The 13029-nt window shown below is 43.7% G+C and overlaps 1 protein-coding gene across 1 annotated transcript; it reads left to right on the top strand.

The window, feature by feature from the left end:
* The first annotated feature begins 299 nt into the window (after positions 1–299).
* On the top strand, positions 300–10770 carry TLR7 (toll like receptor 7). Its single transcript, XM_068425521.1, has 3 exons — positions 300–433; positions 2276–2279; positions 7630–10770. Exons 1-3 carry the CDS (start codon positions 300–302, stop codon positions 10768–10770), a joined length of 3279 nt encoding a protein of 1092 aa, XP_068281622.1.
* The last annotated feature ends 2259 nt before the right edge of the window (positions 10771–13029 follow it).

The raw sequence follows: 13029 nt of genomic DNA, 5'->3' as shown, positions 1-13029 counted from the left end.
AGTAGTAAAGAAGAGAGCAAATTGCAGCATATGAGACCAAAAGGAAAAAACTTTAGTCACAACAGCGCAGAGATATCTGAGTAATATGAGAATTTTTTTTAAAGGGAAAAAATAAGAGTACTCAGATATTTTTACGGGGTGTGGAGGAGTAAAATGAGGTACTGTTGTTTTAATTTTAAGTACAAATTTTTGAGGAAGTAGGTTGCAGCAGTTGTTTCACATTTAATTATTTCTCAAGTGGCACTCCAGCTGAAGAGTAGTAATAGAGTACTGATTATTGCTGTTGTCTGGAGTGAGTTATGTCATGTTATACTCTCCTCTGCACCTTAGCTGAACCAGTGGGGACCTCTTTTATGCTCTTTTCTTCTGCTCTGATTTACAGTCTCCTCCAGCGACAGATTTGCCAGACCTGGAAGCACACAGGAAATGGTAAGTTAAACTTTCATTTTAAATTTGCTCTTAGACCTCTTTGACTGGACTTTCTAAGTATGCCAATTTACTATTAAGTTTAGAAGCTGCAATACATAATGACAGGAAAGGAAAACATTTATTTGTGCTAATACTAACAGGCCAGCATTTAATTGTACCACTGTGCTACAGAATGAGTATAATAATGCTTTTTCTAATTGCTATAACTTCTGAGGTGTTCTTTTTTCGCTAGCCTTTCCTCCTTTCGCCTTTTAAAATACATGTGGAACACCTACAGAAAAAAATCCTTCAGAAGCACCTAGCTGTACTGTTGCTGAATATTTGAAGAATACCCTAAATCATTACGGGTTGTGCATGTGCTTGTTAATATCAGCAGATTAGTGCTTTGTGAACTTCTTATAAAGCCAAGCATAGATCACAGAGAAAATGACGTTTTACAAGCATACTTCTAGTTGTACTTTTAAACTAGCTTCTCATTGCAAAGCCGTTGCACAAGTCAGCGTTGCTTGTTTTTTTCTAATTAAAACAAACTTTTTTATTTGTTCTGGTACTATAACGGACACAAGATGTTACACATGCAAATAGTTAGACACCACACCAGGATGTAACAGTTTACAGTTAAAATAGCTAATGCATTAAAAGAGTATCAGGAAACAGAAGGATATACAAGGAAATGAAGCACAAAGATGGTAGGAGCTAGGCTGGCTCTGCAACAATACTCGGGTTCCCGAAAGTACTGCAATATGTGAGAGTTCAAAATCTGAGCATTTTGAATGTCTCAAAAGGCATTTTTTTTACTTCTTAAGAAACCTACAAACATATTTGTGAAGACTTCTAAGGCCCAGATTCATTGCACCTGATTTTAGGCACCTAAACTTGCAGTGTTAGTCTCTGTTCGATGTGTAGTCAGGCAGAGCTCCCTCCATGTTCAGAGCTGAGCAGTGCCTGCAGAGGGGCCTCTCTCTCCTCTCTCCCACTCTCTCTTGAATGTCAGTGCAGCCCAGATTGATGGCAATGAATTGAGGAACTTGGGTAAGTGCCTAAAATTAGATGTCTGAGTGCAATGGCCAAGTATGAGTACATGTAGAAAGTTTGTGGCAATCTAGACTGCAATATCACATTGCCCAGGTCCTACTCTAGTGCTTGGACAGAGGGTTTTAATTTGGTATAGCAAATCTTTAAAGATTGATTCTAATTAATTTTTCCTCAACAGCAGCAAGTCAGTGGTTTGACTCCCAGTTAGCAGCAGAGGTTTTCCTTCCTTCTTTTAAAGGAAGACAGGCTGCTGGAGTTTGATCCATGGCAGTTGTCAGTATTTCCCTCGGTGGCTGCAGGTGCCATGTCCATGGCTGGCGAGGGTTAGCACTTTACAATCTGCTGTGGCATGCGTTGACGGATAAAAGTAAATGGCATCCATGTGATGGAGCAACATGTCCTACAGTGCAGAGAGTCTCTGCGGTTTCCCTGCCACCTCTCTGCCGTACTCCATGGGCACCCACCTTGGCTAATGACACTGGCCCCTGGGGTACATTGGTCTGGTAAAGCAAGAGATGGAGGTAGGCAGGAGCTGGGACACCACAGGCCATTCAGTTTGGATAGGCAATCTTCGGTTTTTCATTAGTCTGATAGTCTTTTACATGCATGATATAGTGTGTCCCTTGGAAAAGAAGGAATGCAAAATATTTACAAGAACATACCCAGATTTTTCTTTGGCAACATCCCTTTTCATTCAAAGAAAGAATTTCAGTTTTCCATGCAATTACTATCAATGGTAGAGCCCCTCCTTCTCCCTCCCATGTCCCTGCCCATATCAGTGGAGGAAAAAGAGTTCTAAAAAAATTGCTAGGATGGTGGGATGAAATGAATGCATTTTATCTTCTCCAAATTGGCTCCCCACTTACTCTGATTATTCTTATTCATCATTTTCAACAAAGTGCTTGTCTACATCAGGAAATCAGAAAAGTTAATCATCCTCTAAAGCTGATTGGTTAGACCGTACTGAAGACACTGGTGGACCGTTTTACCCAGTGACCTCCGTCTGGGTGAGTTTCCAAAGTGAATTGCTGTAAACCAAATGACGGTTATTTTGATTCTTAACAAATGACTTCACAAGAGTTGAAAGTAGTGAAATGTGAATTCACAGGCATAGCCTGGTTAGTCCACGTTAGCTTTCCCTGAGTAACTGTATGAATGATGGTCATGGCTACTAGCCAGGACATTTAGGTACATTGTCTTTTTTCTGAGGATCTGCTGAAAAGAAGAAAGCACCGTAGCACTTCCTGGCAATGAGAAAGGAAACCTTGGTAGAGGAAAGGCTGTAGTGTCGTACAGTACCAGGTGACTGATGTGAATCTCATGTGACAATACACTGAATTCAAGGTCTGCAGTGGGATTTTACATTTTTTTCCTTACATATTGAAGCTTTGTATCCAAAGGTGATTGAACAGATCCCCAGAGTCACTCTATTTGGCCGTTGAATCTGGACAGCAGAAGTGTAGTGCTGTGTGAGACTTGATCTGGCTTCTCTCACATTTGCTGCCCTGCTAGTCACTAGCGCACTACTCCAGATACACAGATGCATAGGTAGATTTAGCATAGTTTTCTATGATGCAGAAACACAAAGTTATACATGGGACACAGTGGTCTAAGTAAACAGAGTGTACAACAGGAAGCCTCAATTAATCTCCAGGTCTGTGTCACCTACGTGTTAGGCAACACTGAACAGGGTTTTCACATACTGGTTGAGCAGGTCTTTATATATTCTTGTATCTTAGCTAAAGAGAAAAAAACATTTCCATATATCTTGAACACTTTACCTAATCATCTGATTTTCAGCTGCTTAACTGGATATTCACATTTAGTCAATATTATTCCATGCATAACTAATCCTGGTTGTTTAAGAGCATTCTGTGTGCCATGCACCTCCAAGCCTTCAAGACTGAGTTTTCCGGGGAGAAAATATTATGTTGATTATTGTGGGGTTTATTATCTTTAAATCTCTTGACCAGCACCAGACACAGGCAGTTAAGAAGCTGTGCAAGGAAGCAAAATGGTCACGGTCCCTCTGCCTGTGCTAGGCAAGCCAAGGCTGGCAGACTACGAAGCTCTGGGCGTGTGATTGAAAGGGATTGGTGCTCAGGTTATCTTTTTCCTCTATTTTACCAGTTAGAGGAAAGGGTGCAGGCAGGAACATACACATCACACAAATCAACACTTGGCTACATGGCTGGTGCTTTAGTCAGGGTTTTGTCTTTCTTGATCATGGGACACTGATGACTAACCTGCTAGGGAGAGATGGGATCCACCTGACTAGAAAAGGCAAAGGAATCTTTGCCAACAGGCTAGCAAACTTGGTAAAGTGATCTTTATACTAACAAGCCTGGGGGACTGAGGTCCATAGTGGTGACACCTGTGAAGTTCAATGTAACAAGGTAAAAAGCCAAGCCAGTCAGAGCAGCAATAAATGCTCCTTAGTCCTCTCAGTGAGGGTAGGGGATGGAGATCCACATGGCAGCAGACATGCTAGGGCTGTTGAAGTGTTAGAAACCACTGAAGCACCTGAGAACAGTCACATAGGAATTAGGGCTTCACCACCAAAAAAGGTTGCAGGATCAATAGCCCAACTGAAGTGCATCTACACCAATCCACACAGCATGAGCAACAAAGAGGAGGAGTTGGAAGCCATTATGCAGCTGGAAAATTGTGATATAATGGCAATCACAGAAACATGGTTGGATGACTCGCACAACCGGAGTGCTGCAATGGATGGCTATAAACTCTTCAGAAGGGATAGGCAGGGAAGGAGAGGCGATGGGGTAGCCCTGTACGTTAGGGGGTGTTTTGACTCTCTAGAGCTTGAGGATGGTGATGAAAGGGTCGAGTGTTTATGGGTAAGAATCAGGGGAAAGGCTAACAAGGCAGATATCATGGTGAGAGACTGTTATAGATCACTCAATCAAGATGAAGAGACAGATGAAATACTCTATAAGCAGCTGGGAGAAGTCTCATGATCGCTAGCCCTTGTTCTCGTGGGGGACTTCAACCTACCAGATGTCTGCTGGAAATACAATACAGCAGAGAAGAAACAGTCTAGGAGGTTCCTGGAGTGTGTGGAAGATGACTTCCTGACACAGCTGGTGAGTGAGCCAACAAGGGAAGGCTCCCCACTGGACCTCTTGTTTGCGAACAGAGAAGGACTTGTGGGGGATGTGACGGTTGGAGGCCGTCTTGGATATAGCGATCATGAAATGAGAGATTTTTTGATTCTCAGAGAAGTAAGGAGAGGGGCCAGCAGAACTGCTACCTTGGACTTCCATAGGGCAGAGTTCGTCCCCTTTAGAGTCCCTTGGGAGGCAGTCCTGAAGGGCAAAGGGGTCCAGGAAGGCTGGACACTCTTCAAGAAGGAAATCTTAAAGGTGCAGGAGCAGGCCGCCCCATGTGCCAAAAGATGAGCCAATGGGGAAGAAGATAAGCCTGTCTGAACAGAGAGAGCTTTGACTGGAACTCAGGGGAAAAAAAAGAGATTTTATGACCTTTGGAAGAAGGAGCAGTTGACTCAGGAGGACTCCAAAGATGTCATGAGGCTATGCAGGGAGAAAATTAGAAGGACCGAAGCCCAACTAAAACTTAATCCAGCTACTGCTGTAAGAGAGGATAAAAAATGTTTTTATAAATACATTATCACCAAAAAAAGGGCGAAGGAGAATCTCCATCCTTTATCGGATGTGAGGGGAAAACATAGTGATAAAGGCCGAGGAAAAGGATGAAGTACTTAATGCCACTTTTGCCTCAGTCTTTGATAGTAAGACCAACTGTTCTCAGGGTACCCAGCCCACTGAGCTAGAAGACAGAGATGGGGAGCAGAATGAAGCCCCCATAATCCAAGGGGAAATGGTTAGCAACCTGCTACACCACTTAGACACACACACGTCTATGGAGCCAGATGGGATCCACCCAAGGGTACTGAGGGAGCTGGCAGAAGCGCTCACCAAGCCACTTTCCATCATTTATCAGCAATCCCAGCTAACCGGGAAGGTGCCACTTGACTGAAGCCTAGCAAATGTGATGCCCATCTACAAGAAGGACTGGAAGGAGGATATGGGGAACTAGAGGCCTGTCTGTCTGTCCTCAGTGCCAGCGAAGGTTATGGAGCAGATTATCTTGAGTGTCATCACCTGGCATGTACAGGACAACTAGGTGATCAGGCCCCGTCAGCATGGGTTTATGAAAGGCAGGTCTAGCTTGACTAACCTGATCTCCTTCTGTGACAAGCTGACCTGCTTAGTGGATGAGGGAAAGGATGTAGAAGTTTTTTACCTGGACTTTAGTAAAGACTTTGACACTGTTTCCCACAGCATTCTCCTGGCTGCTCATGGCTGCTCATGGCTTGGATGGGTGCACTCTTTGCTGGGTAAAAAATTGACTGGGTGGCCAGGCCCAAAGAGTTTTGGAGAATGGAGTTAAATCCAATTGGCAGCCGGTCAAAAGTGGTGTTCCCCAGGGCTCAGTGTTGGGCCTGTTCTCTTTAATATCTTTATCAAGGATCTGGACAAGGGGATCGAGTGCACTCTCTGTAAGTTCGCAGTTGACAGCAAGTTGGGCGGGAGTGTCGATCTTCTTGAGGATAGGAAGGCTCTGCAGAGGGATCTGGACAGGCTGGATCAATGGGTTGAGGCCAACTGTGTGAGGTTCAACAAGGCCTAGTGTTGGGTCCTTCACTTGAGTCACAACAACCCCATGCACTGCTACAGGCTTGTGGAAGAGTGGCTGGAAAGCGGCACAGTGGAAAAGGACCTGGTGGTGTTGATCAACAGCTGGCTGAATGTGAGCCAGCAGTGTGCCCAGGTGGCCAAGAAGGCCAACAGCATCCTGGCTCATGTCAGAAATAGTGTGGCCAGCAGGCCTAGGGAAGTGATGGTCCCCATGTACTCGGCACTGGTGAGGTCGCACCTCGAGTACTGTGTTCAGTTTTGGGTCCCTCACTACAAGAAAGACATTGAGGTGCTGGAGAGAGTCCAAAGAAGACCAATGAAGCTGGTGAAGGGTCTAGAGCACAAGTCTTATGAGGAGCAGCTGAAGGAACTGGGGTTGTCTAGTCTGGAGAAAAGGAGGCTGAGAGAAGACCTTATCACTCTCTACAACTACCTGAAAGGAGGTTGTAGCGAGGTGGGTGTCAGTCTGTTCTCCCAAGTAAAAAGCAATAGGACAAGAGGAAACAGCCTCAAGATGTGCCAGCAGAGGTTTAGATTGGATATTAGGAAAAATTTCTTCACTGAAAGGGTTGTCAAGCATTGGAACAGGCTGCCCAGGGAAATGGTGGAGTCACCATCCCTGGAGGTATGTAAAAGACATGTAGATGTTGTGCTTAGGGACATGGTTTAGTGGTGGGCTTGGCAGTGTTAGGTTAATGGTTGGACTGGATGATATTAAAGGTCCTTTCCAACCATATGATGTCATGCTCAGCATATAAATCTTGGGGAAGAAGAAGGAAGGGGGCGATGTTCAGAGTAATGGTGTTTGTCTTCCTAAGTCACTGTTATGCATGATGCAGCCCTGCTTTCCTGGGGATGGCTGAACACCTGCCTGCCGATGGGAAGTAGTGAATGAATTCCTTGTTTTGTTTTGTTTGCGCACGTGGCTTTTGCTTTACCTAGTCTACTGTCTTTATCTCTACCCACGTGTTTTCTCACTTTTTCCCTTCTGATTCTCTCCCCCATCCCACGGGAGGGGGAGTGAGTGAGTGGCTGTGTGGTGCTTAGCTGCCGGCTTTTAAGTGACTATAGATTTTCTCTATCTTTCATATGCTTCAAAAAATTAAGTTTTCTCATTTACACTGTTATACAATGGCAATCTGCTGGATGTTTAACACCACTTGTTTCCCCTTAAAAAAAAAGAAAATTCACAGAGACCTAGCCTTTAATCACCTGCCTTGTCATTTTTTAGTAGACTTTTTTTTTATGATTTATTAGAGAGTGATATTTATCTTACCACTACAATACTTAGTGATAAGAAAGTAAAGAAAGCATTTGAGGAAATACCAACATATTATAATCCTACCTGCACATCCAGTTCTACCCAGTGCAAGAGGCAGGACTCCAGGTTAGCTGTATATTTGATCTGACCCAGTAAGTGGTTAATACGATGGCCTATGAGATGTTCTCATTGCATTAAATTAATACCTCCCTATTTCCTCATTTTTAGGTACCTCACACAAAGATGTCAAATGCATTGCCGTTTGTCTTGCTCTTTCTATTTCCAATGCTGCTGTCAGGAGCTTGGTTTCCCAAAAGTTTACCCTGTGATGTTAAAGCCTCTGAAGGAACCGTGACAGTGGACTGCACCGATCGGCGTCTCATAGAAGTCCCCAGAGGGATCCCTGGAAATGCTACCAACCTTACCCTGAATATTAACCATATCCCCCATATCTATCCAACATCCTTTGCTCATCTTGAAAACCTCGTGGAGATTGACTTCAGATGCAACTGTGTGCCTGTCAGAATGGGGCCCAAAGATCATGTGTGCACCAGGACACCGAAGATTGAGAATGGCAGTTTTGCTGCCCTGACAAGATTGAAGTCATTGTATCTGGATGCAAACCAGCTGTTGGAAATACCCCAGGGTCTTCCTACTACTTTAAGTCTGCTAAGCCTGGAAGCAAACAGTATCTTTTCTATCCAAAAAGCCAATTTGTCAGAGCTAGGAAACATAGAAGTATTGTATCTGGGACAGAACTGTTACTACCGTAACCCATGCAATGTTTCATTTGAAATTGAAAAAACAGCCTTTCTGGAGCTGAAAAAGTTAACAATACTATCCCTGAAGTCTAACAACTTAACTCATATTCCACCCAATTTGTCATCTACTTTAAAGGAACTGTACATTTACAATAACAGGATCCAAGTGGTTCAAGAACAGGATTTAAGTGCCCTTCACAACCTAGAAATTCTTGATCTAAGTGGTAACTGCCCACGTTGCTACAATGCCCCATACCCTTGTATTCCTTGCCCCAAGAGCACAATTGAGATACATTCAAAGGCTTTTTATTCCTTGAAAAATTTAAGAATTTTGCGACTTCACAGTAATTCTCTTCAGAGCATACCCAGCAGCTGGTTTAAAAACATCAGGAATCTCAAAGAGCTTGACCTCTCCCAAAATTTCCTCATGAAGGAGATTGGAGATGCTCAGTTTTTTAAATTTATCCCCAGCCTTGTAGTGCTTGATCTGTCCTTTAATTTTGAACTGAAGATGTATTCTCCATTCTTGAATCTGTCTAAGACATTTTCTTCCCTCTCTAACCTGGAAACCCTGAGACTCAGGGGTTATGTTTTTAAAGAACTGAGAGAAGGAAATCTAAATCCATTGCTCAGTCTTAGAAATCTAACAGTGTTGGATCTTGGGACTAATTTTATTAAAGTTGCTGATCTGAGAGTGTTCAAGGAATTCCCATCTCTTAAACTCATAGACCTCTCAGTGAATAAAATTTCTCCTTCTTCAGGTGAAAGCAACTTTTATGGATTTTGCTCTAATCCTAGAATTTCAGTAGAGCAATACAACAGGCAAGTGTTACAAGAGATGCATTATTTCAAGTACGATGAGTATGGGCGAAGTTGCAGGTCCAAAGACAAAGAGGCTGCTTCCTACCAATCTTCAGTTAAGGAAGAGTGCCTGAAATATGGAGAAACTCTGGATTTAAGCAGAAACAACATATTTTTTATTAACCCCTCAGACTTCCGTGGTCTCAGTTTCCTCCGATGCCTCAACTTGTCAGGCAATGCAATAAGTCAAACTTTAAATGGAAGTGAATTCTACCACTTGCCTGGATTGAAATATCTGGATTTTTCTAACAACAGGATTGACTTGCTATACTCAACTGCTTTTGAAGAGCTAAAACTTTTAGAAATTCTAGACCTGAGCAATAACAAACACTATTTTCTGGCAGAAGGTGTTAGCCACATGCTTAGTTTTATGAAAAACTTGGCCTATCTGAAGAAGCTGATGATGAATGAGAATGAGATTTCTACCTCTATTAATACAGGAATGGAAAGCCAATCTCTTCAAATTTTAGAATTCAGAGGAAATCGTTTAGATGTTTTATGGATGGATGGGAATGCTAGATACTTGTCATTCTTCAAGAATCTGACCAGCCTGGAACAACTGGATATTTCCTTCAATTCACTCAGTTTTTTGCCTCATGGTGTTTTTGAAGCTCTGCCTCCAGAACTCAAGATCCTCAACTTAACCAATAACCGAATGAAGAGTTTCAACTGGGGAAGCCTCCATCATCTGAAGAAACTAGTAACTCTGGACCTCAGCAATAACCTTCTGGCTACTGTTCCCCAAGAACTGTCCAATTGCTCTTCAACGCTCCAAGAACTGATGCTCCGAAACAATCGCATTCAACGGCTAACCAAACATTTTCTCAGAGGTGCTTTTAAATTGAAATACTTGGACCTCAGCTCAAATGAGATCCAAATAATTAAGAAATCTAGCTTCCCTGAAAATGTCATTAACAACCTGAGGATGCTGCTTTTGCATGGCAATCCTTTCAAGTGCAACTGTGATGCCGTGTGGTTTGTTTGGTGGATCAATCAGACTCAAGTGACTATTCCTCTTCTGGCCACAGACGTGACCTGTGCTGGTCCAGGGGCACACAAAGGAAAGAGCGTGGTTTTCTTGGATCTGTACACCTGTGAGCTGGACGCCTCGTATTTGATCCTGTATGCTCTGTCAGCTTCAACTGTCCTATGCTTTATGGTGTTCACAGTGACGAGCCATCTCTATTTCTGGGATGTGTGGTACAGTTACCATTACTGCACTGCCAAGTTGAAGGGCTATCGGCGTTTATCTTTACCAGATGCTTGCTACGATGCTTTTATTGCCTATGACAATGAAGATCCAGCTGTGAATGAGTGGGTGCTGAAAGAACTGGTTGAAAGGCTGGAAGATCAAAAAGCCAGACAGTTCAATTTATGCCTGGAAGAAAGGGACTGGCTCCCAGGACATCCAGTCTTTGACAACCTTTCCCAGAGCATTCAGCTGAGCAAAAAGACCATATTTGTGCTGACCAACAAGTATATTAAAAGTGGCAGCTTCAAGACCACATTTTATATGGCCCACCAGCGGCTTCTAGATGAAAAAATGGACGTCATTATCTTGATATTTCTTGAGAAGGTTTTGCAGAAGTCCCGGTATGTCCGACTGAGGAAGAGGCTGTGCAGAAGTTCTGTTCTGGAATGGCCAACTAACCCTCAATCTCAGCCCTACTTCTGGCAGTGCCTGAAAAATGCAATAGCTACGAGCAACACCCTGGCTTACAACAAGCTTCTCCAAGAAACTGTTTAGCTCTAACCTTCCTTTTAAATATTGTTATGATGCACGGTGAGCGAAGGATCCTAAAATTCATTTGGAGAAACTGTCGAAGCGTGGAGGATAAATGTAATTGTGATATTGTACCCCAAAACGAAATGCACAATTAATCCCAAAGCTGATAGTTCACTTGTTTTGCTATGACAAGATTGAACAGAAACTGTTGCCAGCACAGATGTTTAGCTGACATGCACCTTGCTTGGTATTGAATGCTGCACAGCAAGAGAAGATGCACTACCCGCTGGAAGTCACTGGTTTAGAACAGAATCACCACTTCCAGCTTTCAGTTCACTGGAGGCCTCCAGCATCTCCTGTGGTTGGGTCAAGTGTGGGTGAGACACTTGCTCAGCTTACTCTAGCACACAGACTGCCGGGAGGAGTTTGGCCGTGCCTAAAGTTGCTGCTGTTCAGATCACTGTTGGAGTAAATGTGATTTTAATAGAAAATGACAGTTTTTGTATTTGGTTTATTTATTAAAAACAAGAAAAGCATTTGCTGACACATTCATCTCAGAAAATACCCTAAGCAAAACTCATGCTTCATTTTTAGGAGTCAGGAAAATGTAAGAATTATTATCTTTTCTCCCTGGGATTACAGCTGCTGAGCCTACCGCTTCTGTCTGAGTGGACAACAGCCCTTATCGCTGGGGAAAGGAAGTTCTGGTGGGACTGCCATCAGGAGCTTGGGTGTGGTACAGGAGCTCTTCCGCTGTGTAGGAGTGAGGAGCGGCAGCAGACAGGCTGAGGGAAGCCTTTGCACAAGGCAAATGGAGAAAATCAAGTGAAACAAAGAGGAAGTGGGAAGAGACAAAGAAAGGGAGGTAAAAGGAAAAAAAAGATAAAGTGGAAGAGGTGGAAAGAATGGAGAAAAAGACAGCTAAACTAGTGCATGATAGAAGTTGAAGCATTTACCCATAATTTCCTAGTAACCTCTCCACTTTGCCTTTTACTTGCTTCCTTGGCTGCTGGCTGAACTGGCTCTTTCCTGAGGACTCAGGGCTCCTCTCCAGTGTTGTGCTGTCAGCTTTAGGAGCTCAGCTTCCCTGTTTCCACTCAGGTCCTGGGTTACAATCTCTTGTGTATCAACTGGGATGGTGTTAGCAGGTCGAACCAGGGCTGGGGGCTGAGAACACACTGAAGTGACTGACTTGTCTCCGCCTGCCAAGACTTACTCTGGAACAAAACACAGTCACTTGAAGTGCACAACATGCAAGACCAAGTCATATGAGGAAAGCAGCCATCCCACTGTTTCTTTAGCTGTGCTGTGGTGCTCCAGAGCAGCCTCAAGCTCTCCTTTGCCTCCTTGCTCCCCAGACAGGTCCTGCACCCACAGCAGCTGCTGGGGCACCACTAAAAACCTGAGCTGGAAACGGGTCTCAGTTTAGAGACATCCTGAAAAAGGGAAGAAACGCTGCTCAGAAACACTTGGGCCTGTTCCCCGCTCTGGTTCACAGCACTGCCTCATGAAACACATGACAGTATTTCAGCTGAAGCCTTTTGTAAGGGCAGCTTCAACCTCTGTGGGTGGCACAGGCAGGCTCTCTGCTTGTGTGATGATCTCTGTTTCGGGAGCAGCAGCGCGTTCTCACCTTGCTGGGCACTCCTGTCCACAGCACAGTCCGGGCAGCTTCTCCCCTCTCTCTCAAAGTCCTTTTTCTTTTCTGGCACCGAGCCTTGGTGACAGCTCTGGCCGATGGGGAGCTGACACTCTTAACGGCTTTGAACTTGCTTATTTCATCTGCCTCCTGCATTTCCTCACCTACCTGTTCTGCCTGGTCCTTTCTTTAAATAGCCCCTTTTTGATTTAGTTGTAGGCAACCAGACAGACAAGAACACAAACAAGAAAACCAAGCTTCATATAACAATATTACAGATAAGAAGGGTATTTTCGTCCCAATTTGTCAGAGCATTTTTATTGATTAAGAACAGAAGTAGGAAAAAGAGGACAGCCTGGTTGAAAAAATGGGAGGTTTATAGTTACATTTTAATAATATATATTTTAATAATATATCTTTCTGAGGGTTCTGTTTGTGAGCATAAACATTCTGTGTCTCTAAATATGATAACATGAGCTGTAACATGACTCTCCTCATAAGGTAATGCTTGAAATGGGAACCTCTGCTCCTCAGTTACTCCCATACCATCTCTCTCTGCCTCCCTGCACCATTTCTACCTGGAGAAGATCCTCTTTCTCAGCTTAGTTGATTAAGGCAGGGGCATAAGGTCACCTGGCCTT

Source organism: Nyctibius grandis, chromosome 2 (genome assembly GCF_013368605.1).
Source record: "Nyctibius grandis isolate bNycGra1 chromosome 2, bNycGra1.pri, whole genome shotgun sequence".
In the NCBI taxonomy this organism is placed as follows: domain Eukaryota; kingdom Metazoa; phylum Chordata; class Aves; order Nyctibiiformes; family Nyctibiidae; genus Nyctibius; species Nyctibius grandis.
This window is presented reverse-complemented; position numbering and strand designations above follow the sequence as displayed.